This window comes from Rhodotorula graminis, assembly GCF_001329695.1.
Source record: "Rhodotorula graminis WP1 unplaced genomic scaffold RHOBAscaffold_4, whole genome shotgun sequence".
Lineage (NCBI taxonomy): Eukaryota > Fungi > Basidiomycota > Microbotryomycetes > Sporidiobolales > Sporidiobolaceae > Rhodotorula > Rhodotorula graminis.
In genome coordinates, this window is record NW_017264931.1 from 1,325,535 (window position 1) to 1,348,205 (window position 22,671).

General features: G+C 67.9%; 5 protein-coding genes across 5 annotated transcripts; 3 read left to right on the forward strand and 2 right to left on the reverse strand.

The window, feature by feature from the left end:
- Window positions 1-271: 271 nt before the first annotated feature.
- Window positions 272-9,913, forward strand: RHOBADRAFT_52583 (uncharacterized protein; the record flags this gene model as incomplete). Its single annotated transcript, XM_018416411.1, has 28 exons — window positions 272-2,106; window positions 2,175-2,659; window positions 2,729-3,013; window positions 3,084-3,242; window positions 3,306-3,488; window positions 3,554-4,675; window positions 4,745-4,892; window positions 4,969-5,201; window positions 5,266-5,306; window positions 5,366-5,626; window positions 5,690-5,810; window positions 5,873-6,013; window positions 6,092-6,157; window positions 6,223-6,354; window positions 6,423-6,523; window positions 6,598-6,979; window positions 7,046-7,143; window positions 7,204-7,496; window positions 7,565-7,588; window positions 7,669-7,825; window positions 7,906-8,038; window positions 8,097-8,571; window positions 8,639-8,834; window positions 8,896-8,946; window positions 9,018-9,149; window positions 9,216-9,303; window positions 9,388-9,666; window positions 9,746-9,913. 28 exons carry the CDS (start codon window positions 272-274, stop codon window positions 9,868-9,870), a joined length of 7,746 nt encoding a protein of 2,581 aa, XP_018272645.1. The 3' UTR covers window positions 9,871-9,913.
- A 434-nt stretch (window positions 9,914-10,347) lies between these two features.
- On the reverse strand, window positions 10,348-10,974 carry RHOBADRAFT_42941 (uncharacterized protein; the record flags this gene model as incomplete). The annotated part of the gene is made up of 3 exons (XM_018414136.1): window positions 10,348-10,476; window positions 10,536-10,604; window positions 10,669-10,974. 3 exons carry the CDS (start codon window positions 10,972-10,974, stop codon window positions 10,348-10,350), a joined length of 504 nt encoding a protein of 167 aa, XP_018272646.1.
- Window positions 10,975-11,583: 609 nt separating this feature from the next.
- RHOBADRAFT_42942 (uncharacterized protein) lies at window positions 11,584-15,859 on the reverse strand (the record flags this gene model as incomplete). The annotated part of the gene is made up of 10 exons (XM_018414137.1): window positions 11,584-11,625; window positions 11,809-12,230; window positions 12,295-12,388; window positions 12,461-13,687; window positions 13,769-13,995; window positions 14,076-14,233; window positions 14,332-14,606; window positions 14,689-15,176; window positions 15,254-15,339; window positions 15,414-15,859. The coding sequence occupies 10 exons, from the start codon at window positions 15,857-15,859 to the stop codon at window positions 11,584-11,586; spliced, it is 3,465 nt and encodes a 1,154-aa protein (XP_018272647.1).
- A 272-nt stretch (window positions 15,860-16,131) lies between these two features.
- RHOBADRAFT_52584 (uncharacterized protein) lies at window positions 16,132-18,651 on the forward strand (the record flags this gene model as incomplete). The annotated part of the gene is made up of 5 exons (XM_018416412.1): window positions 16,132-16,983; window positions 17,050-17,167; window positions 17,229-17,447; window positions 17,514-18,220; window positions 18,317-18,651. Coding segments are annotated over 5 exons (2,231 nt in total), but the record flags the coding sequence as incomplete, so codon positions are not given.
- A 443-nt stretch (window positions 18,652-19,094) lies between these two features.
- On the forward strand, window positions 19,095-22,622 carry RHOBADRAFT_25680 (uncharacterized protein). The gene is made up of 9 exons (XM_018412706.1): window positions 19,095-19,196; window positions 19,559-19,790; window positions 19,866-20,091; window positions 20,162-20,263; window positions 20,345-20,565; window positions 20,636-21,114; window positions 21,189-21,729; window positions 21,824-21,954; window positions 22,044-22,622. The coding sequence occupies exons 1-9, from the start codon at window positions 19,153-19,155 to the stop codon at window positions 22,456-22,458; spliced, it is 2,391 nt and encodes a 796-aa protein (XP_018272649.1). The 5' UTR covers window positions 19,095-19,152; the 3' UTR covers window positions 22,459-22,622.
- Window positions 22,623-22,671: the final 49 nt, after the last annotated feature.

A 22,671-nucleotide genomic window follows, 5' to 3' on the forward strand; every position in this document is an offset into this window, starting at 1 on the left:
CACGCGTCCCTCTCTTCTCGCGCGACGAGGAGCCAGCGCCAGGCGAGAGATGTGGGGTACGCTCGCTCGTCTTCGAGCCGGCAGCAGCCCGGTCAGACTCTACCGGCGCACGGTTGGCTCGAGGAGGACGGCATAGCCGCAGAATTCGCGCCATAGGCGAGCGTGACCGAGCGCACTCGGACCTCGCCGTCTCGCACTTGCCGCCGAGCAACGTCGCCAGCTCGCCGTCGGATCAAACTGACAGTCTCGAACCGCCCGACAGGCCCGCACCATGCTTCGTCGACTATCCGAGGCGTCGAGCCTGTTCTCGCGCGGCCCGCCAACCTCGACCGACCCTCCACCACCCCTCCCTTCCTCCGACTCGAGCCATTCCCTGTCGTCCGCCGCCTTGACCGAGGCCCTCTCGTACGACCTCGTCACATCGCCTCAGCCGACTCGCGTCGCCCACGCCCAGGACGACCTCCGCCACGCGCTCGACGACCTCCAGCAGGCCTCGCCGAGCGACGTCCAGAGCCGGCTCTCGGCCCTCGCGACGATCCAGCTCGTCCTGCAGGAGCACGACGTGCAGGACGTCCAAGGCGCCTTTTCGACGCTCGGCGGGTTCGAGATCGCCGTCGGCGCCCTGGCCGCCATCGACGGTGCGCCTCGTGCCGCACGAGCCCGGAGCGAGGAGGGTGGCGACGTCCGCGAGTCGACTCTTGCCTCGTCTCGCGAGTTCAACGACGACGACGACGTCCGCTTCCACCTCGCGACCCTCATCCTCCACGTCCTTCATCTCGCCCTGCGCCTTCCCGCCAACGCCGACTCGCTGTCGTACTCCGCCCTCGCCTCAGCTCTCGACCTGTCGGGCCTCCTCGCGCCCTCCGCGTTGATCGACGAGAAGGCTCGTAGCCTGTCGCTCCTCTGGGCGTTCCTCGTCGGCGACTTTTCCGAGGGCGCGAGCGCGGTCCTCGTCGTGCGCTCCCAGGTCGTCGAGCGACTCGACCGTCGTCGCGACGAGGGCGACCATGTACCGTCGACGGCGCTCCGGGCGGCACGCGAGATTGTCGCCGCCCGACGAGCGCAAGGTGTCGTCGAGGCGGCCGTCCACCCCGCCGCTGCAGCGCTCCTGCTCGACCTCGTCGACTCGCACCTCGACCCGACGGTCGACCCCGAGGTCCAGTTGCGCGCGACGGCCCTCGCACTCGTCACGAGCCTGCTCGATCGGCGAGACGGCGAGAAGGGCGCGGTCGGGTTGGGCGAGGCGGGCCTGCTGCGCGCGGCGCTCGGGCGGGTCCTCGGCCCGTGGGAGGGCGACGACGGCGGGCGGGCCAGGGTGGAGGGGGAGGAGCGCGAGATCTGGGTCGAGATGACGAGGGCGCTGCTCGGCAGCGTCGGCGCAGCGACCGAGGCCGCGCGCCGGCTGTTCGACGCGGCGGGAGGACGCTCGGGCCTCGACGACGAGCTCGTGCAGCTCATCCTCGACGCCCTGCCCGGTTCGCGTGCGCCGCCATGCATCGAGTTCGACTTTGGCCACACGGCGTCGTCCGACCTGTCGCTGCGGTCGCTCGGTCGCGCCTTTCCGCCGTCGACTCACGGCTACACCCTCGTCGCCTGGATCAGCATCGACGCGCCGCCGACCTCGGCTCCCCTCACAATCTTCGGCGCCACCGACCCGTCCTCGCGCACTTTCTTCGAGCTGTCTCTTCTCCCCTCGATGCGCCTCGCCGTCCAGACGAGCCTGCGTACCCCTCCTGTCGAGTTCGCCGCCTTCACCCTCCCCGCCGACACGTTCCACCATGTCGCGCTCGTCCACCAACGCCCCAAGTTCGTCGCGCAGTCGATGTGCTCCCTGTACGTGGACGGCGAGCTCGTCGACTCGGTCAAGGTCGCCTATCCCGCCTCGCCTCCGCACGAGTGGGACGTCCAGGCCTGGTTCGGTACGCCGGGCGAGCGAGCCGCCGCGCCGACACGCTCGAGACAAGACGCACGAGCTACGGCGCCGAGGTGGAGGCTCGGGCCGAGCTGGCTCGTCCACGGCGAGCTCCAGGGCGACTTTCTCGAGGTGTGCTCGCGACTCGGCCCTCGCTACGCCGGCACGTTTCAGGACATCCTCGGCCGTTTCCTGTGCGTCTCCCACTTTCCCTTGTGTCCACCTCAGCCAGGGCGCACGACAGCTGACACCTTTTGAGCAGCACCAACTCGTCCGCCTCGGCGCTCAACATCCGCCTCGACGCCCTCTCGCGCGACTCGATCCCGACTCGCGGCAGCTCGGTCATCGCCTCGTCGCCCCTCATGTACGCCCTGCGCCACCGAGGCTCGGCTGTCGTCCCCGAGCACCGCATCTACTTCGCCCTGTCGGCGAGGAACCTCCTCACGTCGCCCGCAAGCGCGAGCGAGACGGTCAAGCTCGCCGCAGCGGCCAAGGGCACGGCGATCGTCAACGCCGCCATCCCGTCGCAGGTCGACGAGGTTGTCGTGCGCCTGAACGGGCTCGCGCTCGTCGAGAACGCCGCCGTCGTTCGCCGCGGCGCGCTCGACGATGCACTGTGGGCGGCGGGCGGGACGACGCTCCTCCTGCGGTGGATCGAGAAGGCGTCGACGGCCAAGCAGCTCGAGATGTCGGTCGGTGTGCTCGTCGAGGCGCTCGAGGACAGCTGGCGCCTCTGCGAGGAAGCCGGTGCGCTCGAACCCCTCGCTCCTCTTCAGCCGTACCGAGCCTGACTGATACCTTGCCCCTCGCCTGCAGAAGAACGTCACGCGTACGAGATCCTCGCCCTGCACCTGCGCGCCAAGGCGAGCCTCGTCACCGCCGTCGTCCACGACTCGATCCTCGGGCTCGTCGGCTTCGACCGCGACTCGCCGGCTCGGTCGGTCGTCACCAACACGCTCGCCTTTCAGCACCTCGTCCTCGACTTTCAGCTTTGGCGCGAGGTCGACCCGTCCGTCCAACGAGCGCACTTTGACCAGCTGCGGCGGCTCATCACGACGAGCGACCTCTCCGAGTACAACCTCAAGAAGCTCACCAAGTTCCGTGCGTCCCTCACCTCGCCCTCGCCCCTTGTCCCTGAGTGCAGGACTAACGCAGAAGTTGGTCGTCGCAGACGTCGTCCGCAAGATCGTCTCGGCGGTGCGCAGCAAGGCGTTCGAGGGCGCGGTCGCCGACGAGGTCGTCGACTTTTTGATGCTCGTCGTCCGCTCGGCGTTTACGACCGACGTGGTGCGGTACCTCGCCACGTACTTGGGTGCAGCCCTCACGACCAGTGCGTCCTCAGCTCCCCTACCACTCCTTGCAAAGCGGGCCCTGACTTTTCCCGCCTCGACAGACGCTCGGACCGCCTCGAGGCCTGCGTCGACATCCATCGACAGCGACAGCCACTTTGTCCTGATCGTCGGCGACAGCGACGCAGGTCCGCATCGTGAACCGCTCCTCATGCTCCGGCACCTGCACGACGTCCTCCTCGACCCGACCCGGGCCGCCGCGTTGAGCAAGTGGGCCAAGCATATCCGTGCGTCTCTCCTTCCCCCCCTCATCTCTCTATACGACGTCTCTGACCCTCAACGCCGGACACAGGCACCAAATGGGCGCTCGCGCTGCTCCAGGACCGCTCGACACCGCCTCTCGCCGCCGTCCTCGTCCTGCGCATCCTCGTGCGCCTCCTCCAGACGCAGGGGCACCCGTACGTCGCCAAGTTCTCCAACAGCGACAGCGGCTTCGCGTTACTGCGCGCCGCGCTCCCCCGTTTCTGGGCCCTCGGCCAGGTCCACCTCGCCCTGTTCGCCCTCCTCCACGGCCACGACATCACGACGATCCCGCTCGACGCCCCTTTCGCAGCGTCGACCCTACTCTCGTCGTCGGGCAAGGCGATCGCTGCGGCGCCCGAGGTCATCCGCATCGTCATCGCCGTCGTCGGTCAAGGCCTGAGCGTGCTCGACCGGGCGCAGGACGAGCCCGCCACGAGCCAGAGCGACGACGCGGCCGGCGCAGGTCAAGATGCGTCAAGAGCGGGGCTCGAGCCCGGTTTCGGCGTCCTCGTCGAGCTCCTCGCGCAGGCGGGCCGCACGACCGCCGAGGAGGCGGACTGGCCACTCCTGAGCTCGCCCGTCGCGCTCAACGACCTCATCCGCGTCCTGCAGCCCGTCATCCGCCTTCCTCCAGCACCCGAGGGCCTTCCAGACGCCGAGATGCCGCCGCTCCCGATCCTCGCCGCGGCCAAAGGGTTCGAGCTCGAGCAGGCCGACGACGACAAGGGCGACCAGGCCTCAGCACCGGCCCAAGCGTCACCTCACGTCGCCCTCAGCATCGACAAAACGCTCTCGACCGACCGAGGCGTCGACGACTCGCCGCCGCCGGCGCTCACCGCCTCGAGCCAGTCGGGCACCACCTGTTCGGCCGCGACCCTCGTCCTCGACATCCTCGCGCAGCAGGTCACGCATGGCATCACGACGCGTCACGTGCGACAGACGTCGTCGATCACGCCCTCGTTGGCCCAGTTCGCCTCGTCCGACCCGTCGCTGCAGCCGTTGCGCATCCTCCTCGACGCCGGCGCGTCCAGCGACGTTCGCAGCCAGGTCGCCTTCCGCAACTCGCTGTTCAAGACGGTCCTACATCGCCTCTCTCGTGCGAGTACGGCGCCGACGGTCGCCGGGCGGGTGTCCTCGCTCGTCGACGTCGCAACCTCGTTCACGGCACAAGGTGCGCCCGCCCTTTCCTCCTGCACCTTCCTCAGGCGCAGCCACCTCCCTTACGATCTTTCCCTTGCAGGCTGGATCGCCGACATCCCGTTCGTCCTCGGCTTCGTCCTCGCCTACCTCGAGAAGCTGCTGGACGAGACGGCCTTGGTCGCCTCTCCTGTCCAAGCCGGGCTCACCGACATCTTCTTCTCTTGCGCCGGCCGCCTCGTCCTCCTCGGGTGCGTCCACCCTCTCTCTATCTCTAAGAGACGGACGAGACGCGAGAGCGAGAAACCCTGACGGCCTCGCGTACAGCCTACTCGACCCGGCCAGCGTCACCGCCACCCTCAAGCTCCTCGCCCTGCACCAGCTCGTCGTCTTCTCGCCCCAGAACGAGGACGTCACCAAGATTCGCCTCATCCTGCATCGCCTGGCCCGACTCGTCCGCATCCCCGAACACGCCGACTCGGCCATGCACGCCATTCGGCTCTTTGCGCTGCAGCGCCCGACGGACGTCGACGCCGTCTTCTGCCGCAACGAGCAAGATGGTACGTCCTCGTCTTTCTCTCGCATCGAGTCGAGGAGCGCGGACTGACTCGTCCACGTTGACAGGTTCGTCGGACGTCTCGGTCGTCACGCAAATCGTCGAGGCGGTGAGCTTGCTCTCCCTGATCCTCTCAAGTCAGGCCTCGCTCATGCCTGCCTCCTGCAGGACGACACGAACCTGTACGACCTCGTCAAGATGCACGACGAGCAGCTCGAGCGCGCCGACTCGTCCTGGTACGACTTCCTCGTCGAGGAGAGCGCGCAGGGTCGCGAAGCCGTCGTCGCCGAGCTCGAGCGGATGCGGGACCTCGCAGGGCAACTCGAGCAGAAGAGACTCGGTCAGCGTCGTCGCCTGCGCAAGCGTCGTCGCTCGGTGTCGGACTGGAAGGGCAGCGTGCAGGAGCAGGACCGTGCGAGGGCCGCTCATGTGCGTCCTCCTCCGTTCCTCTCGAGGTCCCTCTTCTTTCTCTGACTCTCACCTTGTCCGCAGGTCAAGCAAGACCGCGTCGAGCAGCAGGAGCGCGTCGCAGCAGAGTGGACGGGCCAGCTGGACGCGAGCGAGCGGCAACCCGAGGCGGGGCATGGGCTCGTCTCCCTCGACTTTACCGAGGGTGCGTCCCTTTCTGCCTCCTTCCTCTTTTCCCCGTGTCCCTGACGAACCTCCATCCGCCAGGTCCTCATCGTCAACACAAGAAGCTCCTGGTCGAGAAGGTCACCAACTCGATCGTCTCGGCGCGAGGAGCAGCAGCAGCATCATCATCTTCATCACCTTCATCTCGAGCAGGACGCCAAGATTCGCAAGGAGCTGTCGAAGGTGCGCCCCCTCCCTCGTCCTCGCCTCCCAGAGCGCGTTGTCCTGACGCCCTCTTCCCTCCGTCCCGACCTTCCACAGAGCCTGCTACGTCGGCTCGACCAAGTTCGCCAGCAGCGATCGACGACGGCGACGGTCATGCTCAAGGTGCGTCGAGCCCTGTCCTTTTCACCGTGTCGGACCGCTCAAAGTGACGCCGCTTGTACCCGCAGACGAGCCGAAACTCGAGCCTGATCCTGAGGTCGAGGAGGACAAGCAGCGCAAGATCGTGCGCCTACTCGAGCCGGGCGACGAGTTTCAAGCCGTGTACAACGTCTCGAGTATCCGCGGCGTCGACTCGTACCGTGCGTCCCCTCGTCGCCGCCGTCCTCCTCCCTTCGTGCGAGACTGACTCGGTCCGTCAAACTCGCAGCGGCACTCCTGCTCATTGGGCGCAAGAGCCTTTATCTCGTCGACGGCTACTTCTACACGGCGGCAGGAGACGTCGTCGCGAGCTGGGAGGCGCCGGACGAGGTGCGTCGTCCTCGAGCCGATTTCCCGTTCTGCGGCCAGAAACCGACTCATTCTCGCCCGATCCCCGTCTGCAGGAGCGCGATCTACATCTTCAGACCCTTGCCGACCTCGCAGGCCGCAACACGCGCTCGCCGAGCTCAGACGCCCACCTTGCTCGACGGTGGACGTGGACCGACCTCCGCCAGGTGCACGAGCGACGGTTCCTGTTCCGCAACTGCGCCCTCGAGCTCTTCTTCGTCGACGGCCAAGGGTTCTTCATCACGTTCTTGGGAGGCCGGCAAGCCGATGCTCTCGCCGACCTGGCCGACCACTGCCCGCACGCCGTCGCGAGCGGATCTCTCAGCTTCTCCGACCCGTCCTTCAGCGGCAAGCTCGGCGACGCGTTCCTCGGGCAGCGCACCAAGCTCGAGCGCATGACCAAGCAGTGGGAGCAGCGTCAGATCTCCAACTTCGAGTGTGCGTCCCTTGCTCGGTCCTGTTCCTCCTCGTCGCATGACACTCACGACGCCGACCCGCACGCAGACCTCATGTTCCTCAACACGTCGAGCGGCAGGTCGTACTACGACTTGACGTGCTACCCGGTCATGCCCTGGATCTTGGCCGACTACGACAGCCACGAGGTCCGTCCACCTGCGGGTCTTGCCAGCCGTCGAGCGCACTGACCCCTTCTCGACCCGCAGCTCGACCTCGACAACCCCAAGTCCTTTCGCGACCTCTCCAAGCCGATGGGCTGCCAGACCGAGGACCGCAAGAACGAGTTCGTCAGCCGCTTCGACCAGCTCGGCGAGCTCGGCGAGAACGGCCCGGCGCCTTTCCACTTCGGCACGCACTACTCGTCGGCCATCACGGTCACGGGCTACCTCATGCGCCTCACGCCGTTCACCGAGGCGTACCTCGACCTGCAAGGCGGCTCCTTCGACCACGCCGACCGCCTGTTCTGGAGCGTCAAGCGCGCGTGGGAGTCGGCGAGCGCGTGCGTCCGCCTTTCTCCTCGTCACACGCCGCCGAGAGTCTCCCTGACACCGTCGCCTACCTTTACAGGCAGAACCGGAGTGACGTGCGCGAGTGCGTCGTCTGCCCAGACCCTCTGCGACCTGGTCGGCCTCGAGAAGGGGCCTGAGCTCACTCTCTCACGTCGCGTACAGGCTCACGCCTGAGTTCTTCTACCTGCCCGACTTCCTCGTCAACGTCAACAAGCTGTCGTTCGGTCGGCGGCAAGAGAACGACGAACCTGTCGAGGACGTTGCGCTGCCGGCCTGGGCGAACGGCGACCCTCGACGCTTCGTCGAGCTTCATCGCGAGGTGCGCCCCTCTCTCCCTTCTCTCCACGACTCGAGGCCGAACCCCTGACACGTCGGGCCGCACACTCGCATTTTGCTCAGGCCCTCGAGTCCGAGTTTGTCGGCACGCACCTTCACGGCTGGATCGACCTCGTCTTTGGCTTCAAGCAGCGCGGCGAGGCTGCCGTCGAAGCGGTCAACGTCTTCTCGGCTCTGTCGTACGAGGGCGCCATCGGTCCGTCTCGCTCTTCTCCTCCATCATCGCTGCGCCGTCGCTGACTCAAGGCCCGCAGATCTGGACGCCGTCACCGACGCCGACGAGCGCAAGGCCGCCTGCTCCACCATACACTCGTTCGGCCAGACACCTCGTCAGCTCTTCGTCAAGCCCCATCCTGTTCGCCGCCCTCGCCTCAAACCTCGAGCGACCCACCCCCTCTTTGCGCCCGACCTCGCCGTCGAGCAGGCGGCGCCTACCCTCGTCCAGTGCATCTTGCCCGTCCTCTCGCTCGCCTCGGCGTCGCCCATCGCGTTCATCCACCCGCCACCCTCATCCTCGGCGCCCGAGAAGGTCCGAGTCGAGCAGGCGCACGTCCTCGCCGTCCCGCACGTCGCCGGCTTGACCCTCCAGCACGGCTTCCTCGACGGGTCGCTGCGGGTTTTCGAGAAGGGCGTCAACGTGCCCATCACCTTGCAGGAGGGCGGGCACACGGGCAGCATCGTCGTCGCCTCCTTCGCCGACAACTCGACGCTCGTCACCGGCTCCGACGAGTGCGTCCTCACTTTCTCTGCGTCTAAGGCCGAAGCCTCCCCGACTGACACTCACTCGCCCTCGCAGCTCTTCTATCGTCGTGTGGCGGCTCGAGATCCGCGTGACCGGTTCGAGCAAGTCGGTCCACCTCGCCAAGCTCGCCTCGCTGCGAGGCCAGCACTCGAGCGCGATCGTGTCACTCGTCGCGAGCAAGGCCTACTCGATCATCATCAGTGGCAGTACATCGGGCGTCGCCGTCCTCTGGGACCTCAACCGGCTCAAGGTGCGTCTTTGCTCCTCTCCTCCTCTTCCCGGCCCGACTGACTTGCCTTTCTGCCTCACAGCCTGTCCGCCTTCTGGATGGCCACGGCGGCCCCGTTCACGTCGTCGCTATCGTACGTCGAACTTCACGTTATCCACTCTTTCACGCGACGAACGTTTACTCACTCCTCGTCCGCGAACGCAGAGCGAGACGACCGGCGACTTTGCCACCTGCGCCGGCTCAATCTTGCGCATCTGGAGCGTGAACGGCGTCCTCCTCGCCTCGCGCAGCATGGGTAGCGCTACGCAGCACATCACGGCGCTCGCCTGGTCCAAGGTGCGCCCCACGCCCGCCGCCAGTCCGCCGATCCTGCACTTACTTTCCCCTGCCTCACGTGCGCAGAGCGAGACGGCGCCTGTCGTCGCCGTGGGCCTCAGCAACGGTCAAGTCGTCGTCCTCAAGAGATCCCAAGCCTCGTCGACCTCGAGCGGTGAGCCCTTTCGCTTCTCCGCCGGCCCTGTTCCTCTCTTTCAGCCTCCTCTCAACGTATTCTGACTTGCCTTGTATCCCGCAGGCTGGTCCCTCGAGGTCGTCAGCTCGTTCCGCATCGACGACCGCCTCGTCGCGGCGCCCGATCCGCCCTCCTCTCGTCAATCTCGACGGTCGCTCGCGCCGCAGGACGGCACGGACGCCGTCACGGCGCTCGCATTTTCGACTCGAGCGCTCTACGCCGGCACGTCGAGCAGCAAGACGTACCTGTTCAACCCGCCGCCGACCGAGTTCTACCTCCCGGACTCGGCGGCGTCCTCGTGCATGGCCTCGGGCTGCGGGACCAAGTTCAGCCTCGTCGAGCGTGCGTCCCGCTCTCTCTCTCTCTCCCTCTTTCTCTCTCGTGTCGCCTCGTATATCTGACTCACGCCTGACTTGCACAGCTCGACGACGATGCGGCGCGTGCGCCGGAATCTTCTGCCTCCTCGACACGACGCGTTCGGTCGAGGCTGGAGGGCGCTTCTGCGGCGACTGCTTCTCTACGTTGTCGCCTCTCCTCGTGCATTAGACGGTCGCCAGAGCATGACGATGTAATACATCAGGTCGTCGAGCCTTGTCGCGAGGGAGAGCGTGAGCCGTCCGTGCGAAAAGCTCGCAACTTGAGAAGGCCAGCTTGACTGCTCCCCTCGCCGGCGCAACCGGCTCGGTGCACTGTCACCTCTCTCTCAGAGACTCTGCAATACTCGAATGCGGCTTTCTCGCAAGAAGGAAAAGGCACAGAGTGTGATGCAAGTGCAGCCGAGAGCGAGGAACGACAGAGGGGAAGGAGTACAAAAGACGTCCAACCTGCACTGTCCCTCGAGAGATAGTGCAAGAGAGACCATCTAGATCGAGAGAGCTAACACGAGCAACATCTGAGGGGCGCTGAAACGAGTACAGGGGGGGAAAGAAGGGGGAAAAGGGCCAGGGAAGAGAGAAAGGGTTCACGGGGCCCGGTCGACCGCACGCTCAAAGGCCAGCTGCTTAGTGGCAGCTGAGCCTAAGCTCACATAATGGAGCACCCGGCCTCGTCCTCGCGCATGTCCTCGGAAGGCTGCTCGCGCGCCTTCGGGTCGACGTAGATCCACCGGACGCCGCACTCTTTGCCGTCGATATCGATGAACTGCGGGATGCGCTGCGTCGGCGAACAGAAGAGGAAGACGAGAGACGATACGAGAGAATGAGAGGACGTACAGGCTTGTTCTGCGGGTCCTGAAAGTAGTACGGCCGGCTCGACGATCCGAAAAGCGAGTTGTTGTCGCGCTACGGGACGTCGCCAAAGGGTCAGGACGGCGCCGGTCTATCTCTACGCGAGACAAGGACGTACAAGCTGTGCCCTCGTAGGCTGACGAACGTAGATGGCGGTGCCCGGACCGTCGTAAGGAACCTTCTCGCAGCGCGAGCCCATGGGAACCGCGAAAGCAGGTCGAGGCGAATGGCCGAGAGGTGGAGGGGACGGCGAGGATGAAGGAGAGTACCCTTGGCTCGGCGACGTGGAGGGGAGAGGTGAAGGCGAGGTCCATGGCTGGAGGTGGAGCGACGCTGGCGAGAAGGACGGGTCGAGGGTGGACAGGACTGGGGCGTGTCGGTCGCCGTTGGAGGGGCGGATGGGGATAGCCGCGACTGTCGACATTGTTGACGAGGAAGGGCTAGTCGTTGGGGCGGACGAGGGAGGGAGGGACGAGTGAGAGGGGGAGAAGTCGGGCCGAGGTGATGAGGGAAGGGAGCGAGGTCGGGTGCCGCAGCGAGGGACGAGTTTGGGTGCAAGAGCTGATGGACGCCGTCCGAGGTGGTCAAGGATGCGGCTGCGGGGCGTCCTGAGCTCTGCGAAGCCACGAGGACAACGTCTCGAGCAAAGGGAGATGAAGCGAACCGGGCGTCGAGGAGAGCAAGGGTCGGCGAGCAGCTGCGCCTCGCGCGAGAAGGGGGCGCGCTCACACGAGGCGTTGTTTACCGGATCGGCGAACAAAGGCTGTCGACCGAACCCTTGAGCCGTGCGGCGGAGCCACCTCTCCCCTCGCTCTTCCCTTTGTCTGTCCCGCTCGCCCGACGGCTCGTTGTTCCGACCGGCGTTCCGACTTTGCTCGCGGAACCTCTCTTAAACCTCATCGCAACCACGAATAGATCGCCCAGAAGATCGTGTGTGAAGCGGAGCAAGCGGTAGTTGCACGAGAGCCGGCTACGAGCGACGACAAGCCCGCCCTCTCTCCTCGCCCTCGCCCTCGCCCTCGTCCTGCCTCGCTCAGCGCCGGGCCCGCCCGGTCGCCGCCTTCTTACCGAATCCCTGGAGAGCAAATCCCGATCGAGAGAGTAAGCGAGCGCTCGGAGCGGCGAGGGCATTGACGCTCGCGTCGATTGGCCCGGCGGCGCCTTCCCTCATCCGGCCGGGCCGCTCGAAGCGAGGCATGGAGAGACGAAAGACAAAAAAAAGAGGAGGGAGGACGAGAGGGCGAGAGGGTAGACGGACCTTGAACGTGAGGCCCGAGTCCGACTCGGAGTCGCTGTCGTCGAGCATGACGGTCGGGACGGGCTTGCGGGCTGCGGCGCGCCTTGTCGGCGCGGGTTGGCGTTGCGGCGGGGCGGGCTCGTCGTCGTCGAGCTCGTCAAAGTCGTCGCGCAAGGTGTGAGAGCTGCGCGGAGACTTGTCGTCGTCGTCGTCGTCGTCCGAGTCGGCGACGATCTGCTTCCCCTTGCCCTTGCTCTTGGGCGCCGACTTGGGTTTGACGGGAGCTTTGCCCTTGGTCTTGCTCGTCGTGGGGGCCTTCTTGCCGAACGAGAGCTTGGTCTGGCCCTTGGTCGTCGCCATGTCGGCAAAGAGCTCGTCCTCGTCGTCCTCGTCGTCGGCCTGCTGCACCTGCGTGAAGGTGGTGCCCTTGCGGTCGGTGTAGCCTGTAGACACAGGAACGTCAAGGGCAGGAAGACATGCGAGAGGGAGAGGCGCTCGAGGACGCACCTGGTCCGAGGCCAAAGTCGGCGAGGTCGGGGACCGTGAGCTCGACTTGCGCTCGTTGCGCGAACGGCGCTCGAGGCGCCTTCGAGTTCTTGTGCTGCGGATCGAGAACGAGGTCAGAGAGGTGTACAAGGCGAAACAGGGGACGAAGAGGGAAGGAGGGACGCACCCGGAACTTCTTGAAGTTGGGCTTGCCCGCCCACCGCTCGTCCACCTCGCCGTCCGCCGCCGCCGCCGCCGCCGCCGCCGCCGCCGCCGCACGAGGCGTCTTACGCTCAACGTCGAACGAGCGGAGCACGAACATGGCCTGGGTCGGCCGGCGCCACTGGTCCGGGTCCATGTCGTCGTCGCCGTCGTCGTCTCGCTCGCCCTGCTCGGCGCGCGCCTCGTCCTCGACGATGAGCCGCTCGCGCTCGACGTCCGAGTCCTCGTCGTTCCACCGCATGCGGCGGTGCTCCTGCTGCGGCATGGCCTGGAGCTTGGGGCGCACGATCTTGAGCGCGTTGAACTCCTCGGTGAACTGGTTGTCGGTCTCGCCGCCGCGGCGCTTGGTCGGCTTGACCTGGAGGAGGCGCTGCGCAGCAGCTTCTTGCGCCGCCTTCTCGGCCTTCTTGAGGGCGGCGGCCTCCTTCTTGTTCTTGGGCGCCCTCGCCGCGGTCGGGCCCGGCGGCGGCGGCGACGACCCCTGCGGCGCCTTGCTCTTCTTGCGAGCGGCACGACGTGCGCCCTCCTCGTCGTCGTCGCTCGACGTCGTGCCGGCGACGGCGGCGGTCGGGTCGCGGCTCTGGGCCCTCGTGCGCTTCTTGAGCGTCGCGACCGGCGCGTCGCCGCCCTTCTTCCACCCGCGCTTGCGAGTCCGCCCTCCTCCCTCCTCCTCCCCCTCGCTCTCGCTCGCGCTCGGCGACACGCGGAAGCGGCGCTTCTTGCCCGGTGCCGCCGGGGCGCCCCGGTCCTGCGCCCGCCCCTCCTGCTCCTCCCTCGCGAGCCGCTCGTCCTCCTCCTTGAGCGCCGCACGCCGCTGCTCGCGCGTCATGGACGTGCGCATGAGCTCGTCGTGCGTGCTCTGCGTCGCCGCCTCGGCCGAGCGCCCGCCGCCGCGGTCATGGTCGGGCGAGTCGTCGCCCGTGTCGAGGAGGAGCTCGACGGCGGTGCGGCCGGCGCGACGGCGCGGCATGCGGTCGCCGTGTGCGGGAGCGGCCGAGGTCGAAGGCGCAGCGTCGACGTCCATGCCGGCGCCGCCCGAGGCCGACGCGTTGAGCGAGGTCGAGTCGAGCGTGCCGCCGGCGAGGTCGTGCGGGCGTGCGGTCGAGCTCGACGGGCGAGCCGTCTCCTCGGCGGGCAGGTCGGCGAACATCGAGTCGAGGACGGTGCGGCCCGTGCGAGCACGGCGAGTGAGCTGCGGGAGGAAAACCATCGACCATCCTCGGGTTAGTGAGCTCGTCTCGGCGAAAGGACGAGAGGACCGAGTGCGGCGCACCTTGCGAGGTTGGCTCTGCCCCGACTCGCTCCCCTCCTGACTCATTCCCGCCCCTGCTCCTGCCGCCGCCGCCGCCGCCGCCGCCGAGGTCGACGCCGCCGGCGCCGAGCCGGACCCGGACGCCGTCGGCGCGGGCATGCCGCTGTCGGGGTGCGTGCCGGGCACGCCGCCCGTCGGGAAAGGCGGCGTCGCCTGCGTGAGCGCCTGCGTCGTCTGCGTGCGGCGCGCTGCAGGATGGCTCGGCTGCTGGTCAGTGGTCGGGCTCTCTGAGTCCGCAGGAGACAGACGAGGGAGCGAGAGGACGCACAGGTCGAACGGCCCACGTCGGGCCCACCGACATCGTCACCTTGAGCGGCCGACGCGCCTTGACCGACATCGACAGGGAAGAGCGCGTCGAGGTTGAGGTCGTAGATGGCCGTGGCGAGGTCGCGACCGTCGGGCGAGCAGAGCTTGGGCACCTGGAGGCTGTCGACATCGGGCTCAAAGCTTGTCAGTACGACGGGACTCGCGAAGAGGAGAGGGAGGAGCGGAGGTGAAAGAGAGAGAGAAAGAGAGGGACGCACGCGTGCTGCAACTCCTGGACGAGCTCCTTCTGCTGCTCGCCAAGCGCAATCTCGTCCTCGCTCGCGCCCTCGACCGGCTCGAGCACGCCCTCGGGCGGGAAGATGGCGATGCGGCTCGCGGCGCCGGCGTCGGTGGCGGGCACGTGCGCCGCTTTGAACGTCTCGATGGCGTCGAGGAGGGGCTCGATCGAGGTCGGGAGCGGCGAGTGCTGGAGGAGGGCACAGGGGAAGTAGGTGCCGCCGCCGAGCGTGACGAGGGCGCCGTGGATGGCATCCTGTGGGAGGGGCCGACCAAGAGGTATCAGTACTTGAGAAGGACGACGACAGGCGAACGAGGCGGCGAAAGAGGGGACATACGGCTTCAGGACTGCCCCTCAGGTTCACAAGCAGGACGTTCTGGAAGAGCGTCGCCCTCTCGGCCCTCGGGATGGCCCACCTCGTCGGGTCCTGGCCGTCCCACCTCGCCGGCACGTGCGCGTCCTCGCCGGGCCACGCGGCCGCCCAGTTCTGCTCGAGCAGGCAGTGGCCCCACCACCTGCCCGTGTCGAAGCCGACGTCGGGCTCGAGCTCGAGCACGTCGCGCTCCCACTTGACGACGGCGCGGTCGTGCGCCGCCTTGTCGTCGGCGCCGGCGTCGGGCGCGAGCGGCTCGGGCCGGACGGGGACGTGGTCGGCCGGCGGGAACGGCTTGGGCGCGCCGGCCTGGAAGAGGTCGTCGCAGAACGTCGGTGCGACAATGTGGGCGCGGTGCATGGCGGCGAGCGTCACGGTCGCGTTGGGAGCGGCCGTCTTGACGACGAGGTGCGTGTGGTGGGCGCGAAAGTCGCGGTACGCGATCTTGATGCCTGCAGTATTGAGAAGGGCAAGGCGAGGCGTGAGTCACGCGCTGCGAGAAGGGGCTGAGAGGGCGAAGTTGACGCACCGAGCTTCTTGGCGTGAGCGGCGTACTGCTTCTTCTTCTCGGCCGACGCGGCGCTGAAGCACAGGTTGACGGGACGCCAGGTGAAGCTGTGTGCGGCAGGCAGAGAGACGTCAGGGCCGAGACGAGGCCACGAGAGGAAGAGAAAGAGGGAGGGACAGACCCGAACGAGAAGCCCTTGTTGCGCTCGTGGAACGAGTCACCGTCGTGCACGACGACGGTCTCGTTGGGCGCGATGTCGACGACCTCGCCGTTGGTGCGCACGAGCTCGAGCTTCTTCGTGGCGGTCAAGGTGAGCGAGTAGGGCTCGAGGTTGTCGGGGCGGTCGTGGTTGTCGAGCGGGTCCCAGTCGGCGCCGTGTGTGTCGAGGGTCAAGAGGCCGTCCTTGGAGATGGCGAGGTTGGCGATGCGGAAGTCGTACGGGCGGTGGCGGCTCGCGGGGCCGGGCTTGTCCTGGCCGGGCTTGAGGGGAGCGCGGACGCCGCCGGCGCGACCGAGGCGGTACGAGCGGTTGGGGCGGAGGTAGTGGGACGAGAGTTGCGGGAAGGACTCGGTGCTCGTGCTTGGGTGGGGCTCGCTGTTGAGGGTGCCCTGGACGACCCAGACCATGGTCGACGAGGCGACGAGGTGTGGGGAGGGAGCGAGCGAGGTGAGGTCGCTCGGGGCGAGGGGGGTGGCCCTGGTGGCGGCAGCTGAGGCGTCTAGCCCGGTGGTGGTGCTGCGCGAGGCCCAGCTCGAGCGAGAGCGGATGCGAGAGAAGGGACGGAGGAGCGCCATGATCAAGTCGAGCGACCTCGCCTGTGCCCTCTCACCGCTCTAGCCGCCAGAGCCGGTCCAGCAACTACTGCGACAGCCACTCTGAGCTCGCCAAAGCGCCGCTCATGGCCCCGCTCGCTGCGTTCGTGGCCCACCTTGCCGCCGTCGCCTCGTCGCCCGCCCCACCTGCGTCCCTCTTCGTCCACGTCCCAGGGGACGCAGATCACCTCGCCCGCACCGTCACCGTCACCCTCGAGCACGCCGTGACCGACCACCGAGCAGCGACCGCGCGAGACCGGCCCTCGGTCGACACCCTCCTCCCTCGAGTCGCCTCACTCGACCTCGCACGCGCTTACTCGACAAAGGCCGCGTTCGACTCGATCCTCGACCAGCTCTCGGCCTGGACCTCTGCCCACCGCAACGGCCACCCACCCTGGGACGACCGCGACAAGGGCATCCCGGCCTGGCACGGCTCGCTCGACCGCCTCAAGGTCGTCCACGCCGACCCGCACCGCCGCAACAGCTCGGGCGAGCGCCCGCCCAAGCGTGCGAGGACGGCGAGGCGAGCGAGCGTCGACTCGAGCGACGACGGCGGCGAGCGACGAGAAGGCGACGACGGCCCGCGCTGGGTCCTCGAGTGGGACGACGACGCGCCAGTTCGCCCTGTCGACAAGCCTGCCCTCGCCCCGCTGCGCAACACGGTCGACGCCTTCCACCACTCGCTGCGCGCCATCTTTGCGCTCTCGCCCTCGCCTCCCGTCCTCCCGAGCGCAGCCTCGTCCGCCCTCGACCCCGCCGCCGACCTCGCGCCTCGAGACGACCACGGCCCAGCGGCGCCCGCTCGGCGCTTCATCGTCGTCGAGCACGGCGAGCTTCTCGGCGAGCTGGCGGGTGGCACAGGAGGGGCGAGCGGCGCGGCGAGGGAGACGGGTGTCGGCGTCACGTTCGCGAGCACCTTGCACCGGCTCGCCGACCTTGTGCGTCTCTCTACTTCCTCCCTCTCACTCTCTCACGCGGTACTAAACAACTGCGTGTGCGCGCAGACGGGCTTGCCCATCACGGTCGTCACCATCTCGCGGTTGCCGTGGCACAAGCTGCGCGAGTCGATGGTCGGCCTGCCGAGCCCAGAGCTGCTCTCGGTCGACGACATGACGAGTACAGGTGCGTCCTCTCGCTCTCCTCTTGCGCCGATCTCGAGCCTGACTCTTGCGCCGCCATGCAGAAACCGTCGCCCTCCTCACTTCGCGATTCGCCTCGTCGCCCGCCTCGCACCCGACGTCGTCCGACTCGCTGTCGCACGCCCAGCTCGTCGAGCTCTTCCGCTCGCTCGCCTATGTCGTCAAGTCGACGTTCGGCGGCGCCGTCACCGAGGTGGACGAGCTCGCGTTCATGTGCGCCAGACTGTGGCGGAGGTGGAAGGACGTGCGCGAGCGCAGCAATCGTGCGTCCCTGTCTTTCCCTCCCCTTTCCTCTCACAGTGACAGGTCCTGACTCTTCGCCCGAGCAGCGCCCATCGCCCCGACCGACACGGCCCGTCTCTCGATCGCGCTCAGGCCCGAGTTTGCCGCCGAGCTCGAGCGCCTCTTCCTCCCTCGCCCGACCCTCGCCTCGCTCCCGCCAGTCGGCCTCGCCGCCGCACAAGGCCCCAATGCCCACCACTCGACCTCGAGCGCAGCACCGACGAGCGCGCTCGGCTTCACGGGCACGATCGCGGCGCCGCCCAAGCAGCCGACCTACCTCGACTCGCCCTCGTCCTCGTCCGCCGCACGACTCGACGCCGGCGCCCCGGGCTCGAACGACGGCGCCGACTCGGGCGACTTCTTCGCCGCTCGGGCCGCTCAGGCGTTTGCCTCGCCGGCGCGCCCGGGCCCGTCGGCCGGCGCCGTCGACCCGTTCTTCGCCGCCGGGCCCGCCCCGAGCATGGCCCGTACGGCGAGCTCGTCCTCTCGCGCCGGCGCCGCAGCACCCGCTGTCGCCGCCGCCGCCGCAGCCGCAGCAGCAGCAGCGCCCGCCTCGGCGGCGACGCTCGCCAAGTCGCTCCCGCTCGCGGCGCGGTACCTGCTCCTCGCGGCCTACTTTGCGGCGCACAACCCGCCCAAGAGCGACGTGCGCATGTTTGTGCGCGTCGACGAGACCGAGGGGGTCGCGCGCAAGGGCAAGAAGGCCAAGCGCAAGGGCGGCGGGGCCAAGGCCGGTGGGAAGGGCAGCCCAAAGGTGCGTCCCGCGCTCTCCCCTCTCTCGGTGGCCGGGTCATTGAGAGGACCAGACTGACACTCGGTTGCGCCTCGTCCTCGTCTCGCACCCCCGCAGAAGAACGCAGCGGCGCTGAGCGGCGGCAAGCCGTTCGCGCTCGAGCGCCTCGTCGCCCTGTTCGACGCCGTCCTCGACAGCCGCCTCGAGTACGCGCTCGGGACGCCGGCCGTCCTCGCGCTCGTGCAGGCGCTCGTCCAGCTGCGCCTGTTGACGCGCGCGAGTGCCCAGGACAAGGTGCTCGACGGCGTCAAGCTGCGGTGCGCGATCGAGCGCGACGAGGCCGAGGGGCTCGCGGTGAGCCTCGGGTGGAAGGAGTGGAAGGAGCGGCTCGTCGGCGTCGACGACTAGATGGCGCGCTGCGAACGAGGACAGTGCGCGCAACGTCGAGTCTCTCGCCCGAGAGAAAGATCCTCCAGTGAGATTGGCTCGCTCGAGACACTTAGCTCGCTGCTCGCTTTCGCCTTGCTTGGCTTCATGCGAAGACTCTTTCTGTCGCTATCAGAGAGCAGCAAGAGAGCGGCCACGGCTGCACCCGAGGGAGCGACGAATCGATGACGCTCAGTCGACTTCTTGGGCTCGGCCGCTCCTCTTCGCTCGCTTCCTCCACCACTCGACCTTGCTCGCAAGAGCTCTTGCGCACCCACTCGACCACCAGCCACCTACACGCCATGAGCCAGAACCCGCTCGACCGCGTCGCCGAGCAGCTCAGCAAGGTGCTCCCCGCCTCGACGGCCCCGAGCACCCCTCACCTCTCTGGCGCCGAGACGCCTCCGCCCTTTGCCTGGGGCGGCAACAACACCGGTGGGCTCTCGCCCGCCGAGCCCGCCACCCCGGCGTCCGGCAAGCGCCGCACCAGGCTCGCCGTCCTCACCTCGGGAGGCGACTCGGCGGGCATGAACGCGGCCGTGCGCGCCGTCGTCAAGATGGCCATTGCTCGGTGCGTCTCTCTTCTCCTCCCCCCTCGTGCCCTCTCTCGAACTTTCTGCGGCGGTCGCACCGGTGCACGAGGGCAGCGAGACGAGCGAGGCGAGGGTCGGTCTTGACGACCTTGATGAGGGGCGATGCGGGGCACGCAAGGGCGCGACGGTCGGCAGCGGCGCAGGACGTAGTCTCAAAGAGGTCCTGGAGACGATGGGGCCTGCGGCGACGCGCAGAAAGCGGTCGCCCACTTGGCGGCTCAACGGCGGAGCGGTCGCGGTCGGCTCGAGTCGCTCCCTCAGCAGCCTGGACTCAGAGTTCCTGCGCTCGCGCGCCCCTCGCGAGCACGTAGACTGACCTTTGTCTCGTTCCCGGCAACAGCGGCTGCGAGGCGTTCGTCGTCCGCGAGGGCTGGGAGGGTCTCGTGCGCGGCAACGAGGAGTCGGCGCACGTCGAGACCAACGCGTCGTCGCCCCCGCTCGCCGGTGCGCCCGTCGCGACCGACGCTGCGCCCGAGAAGCGCCGCGGCGGCTTTGTCGCCACCTACGGCGAGGGCGAGCTCCTCAAGGAGGGCGAGGGCGAGCAGACGCTCAAGGGTCGCTACATCATTCGCGTGCGTCCCTCTCCCTCTCTCCGCCCCGTCAGAGGGTTTTGGGCAGCCGACTGACACTGCGTGGCCCCCCTGCAGGTCGGCTGGGACGACGTCCGCGGGTTCGCCTCGATCGGCGGCACGCTCATCGGTACGGCTCGCTGCGCCGCCTTCCGCGAGCTCGAGGGCCGTCGCACGGCCGCCCTCAACCTCGTCCGCCACGGCATCGACGCCCTCGTCGTCTGCGGCGGTGACGGCTCGCTCACGGGCGCCGACAAGCTCCGTGCCGAGTGGCCCGAGCACATGACGGCTCTTCTCGAGCGTGGTGCGTCCCCTCGCCTTTTTCGCCGGTCCTCCTCGGCGCCAGATACTCACACCGGTTATCGTGTACGCAGGCGACATCTCGCAGGACCAGTACGACATCCACAAGAACCTCAACATTGTCGGCCTCGTCGGGTCGATCGACAACGACATGGCCGGCACCGACATGACCATCGGTGCGTCCCTCTCTCTTCTCGCCGGCCTACCTCGGCAGCATGAGGCCCGGCCTTGACCTCGTGTCCTTCTCGTTCCTCCAGGCGCGACCACGGCCCTCCACCGCATCTGCGACGCCGTCGACAGCATCTCGTCGACCGCCTCGTCGCACTCGCGCGCGTTCGTCGTCGAGGTCATGGGTCGTCACTGCGGCTGGCTTGCCTTAATGGCGTCGATCGCGACCGGCGCCGACTACATGTTCATCCCCGAGCGTCCTCCGACCGCCGAGGACTGGCAGAGCTCGATGTGCAGCGTCCTCAGTCGTGTGCGTCCTCCTTTCTCTCTCTCTCTCTTTTGTAGCTCCGCATCGTCCTGACGCAGCCCATCGACCGCAGCACCGCGACGAGGGCAAGCGCAAGACGATCGTCATCGTCGCCGAGGGCGCGCACGACTGCAAGCTCAACCCGATCACGCCCGACGAAATCAAGGACGTCCTCACCAACCGCCTCGGCCTCGACACTCGCGTCACGACGCTCGGCCACACGCAGCGCGGCGGCAACCCGGTCGCGTACGACCGCATCCTCGCGACGCTCCAGGGTGCCGAGGCCGTCGAGGCCGTCCTGTCGTCGACGCCCGACACGCCGTCGCCCGTCATCGGCAGCTCGGAGAACAAGATCACGCGTCAGCCGCTCATGGAGGCCGTCGCCAAGACGCAGGAGGTCGCCAAGGCGATCGAGGCGATGGACTTTGAGCGCGCCCTCAGCCTGCGCGACCCCGAGTTCGAGGACTGCCTGCACGCGTTCCGCGCCACGACCCGGCTCAACACCGAGTACCGCGTTCCCGAGGCCCAGCGCATGCGCGTCGGCATCGTCCAGTGCGTCGCTCGTCCCCCTCCTTCTCTCCTCGAGCGTCTCTTGACCTCCTCCTCCTTCCCTTCCCTTCCTGCAGCACCGGTGCGCCCGCCGGCGGCATGAACGCCGCCACTCGTACCGCCGTCCGCTACTGCCTGTGCCACGGCCACACGCCCGTCGCCATCTACAACGGCTTCGTCGGCCTCCTCGAGGGCAACGTCGCCGAGCTCACTTGGCTGCGCGTCGACCAGTGGGGCACTCGCGGCGGCTCCGAGCTCGGCACGAACCGCACCCTGCCCGACTCGGACATGGAGGCCATCGCCGCCAAGCTCGCCGAGTACAAGCTCGACTCGCTCCTCATCGTCGGCGGGTTCGAGGGCATGGTCGCGCTCAACCAGCTGAGCCGCGCTCGCGACCGCTACAAGGCGCTCAAGATCCCGCTCGTCCACCTCCCGGCCACCATCTCGAACAACGTGCCCGTCACCGAATGGAGCATCGGGTCCGACACGAGCATCAACGTCCTCGTCGACGCGTGCGACGCCATCAAGCAGTCGGCGACGGCGAGCCGCAACCGTGTCTTTGTCGTCGAGACGCAGGGTGCCGGCTGCGGCTACATCGCCATGCTCGGAGCGCTTGCGGTGCGTCCTCTCGCCCTCCTTCGTCTCTCCCCCTCCCCTCGTCGTCGTCCTCGAGCCGAGCAGGACTGACAGTCGCTCTCCTCGTCGCACACAGTCGGGCGCCAACATCGTGTACACGCCCGAGAAGGGCCTCGACCTCAAGACGCTCGTCTCGGACGTCAACTTCCTCAAGAAGCGCTACCAGCAGGACGTCAACGGCAAGAGCGAGGGCCGCCTCGTCATCCGGTGCGTCCCTGCGCTCCCTCCCTCGTGCCCGTATACCTTCGCCCGTCAGCGTCGACTGACATTCGTCGAGCCTGCCTTCTCGCCCACAGCGCCGAGCGCGCCTCGAAGACGTACACGACCGAGGTCCTCTCCAACATCCTCGCCGAGGAGGGCAAGGACCTGTTCGACTCGCGCCTCGTCTCGCTCGGCCACACGCTTCAGGGCGGCGTCCCCTCGCCGCGCGACCGCACTCGCGCCGTGCGCCTCACGGTCAAGTGCATCGACTGGCTCGAGCAGCAGCACGCCCAGGCCGGCGGCGACCCGGGCGCGGCGTCGATCGCGATCCAGGGCGCCGGCATTCGGTTCGTCGCCGTCGACGAGATGATGCAGCAGGCCGACATCAAGAACCGCCGCGGCAAGGTGCAGTGGTGGGAGCCGATGCAGCGCCTCGTCGACGTCCTCAGCGGCCGCGTCAACCTCGAGAACGAGCCGCTCAACTCGGGCGTCGTGCCCACCGCCGCCTGAGCGCCATCGTCATCGTCGTCGTCGGCCGGTTCGGGCGCCAAAGGATTGAAGGGCGGGCGGCGGTGGACTCGGCTCGAGGGAGGAGGAGGCTGAGGGAAAGGGGGCTTTCAGGGCATTTGTAGGCATACGATAGAGCGACTGTTTGTACATAGCCCGTCGACCTCTGTCAGGCCTCGTGTCGTCGAGAGAGAGAGAGAGCGAGCTCTCGGAGGC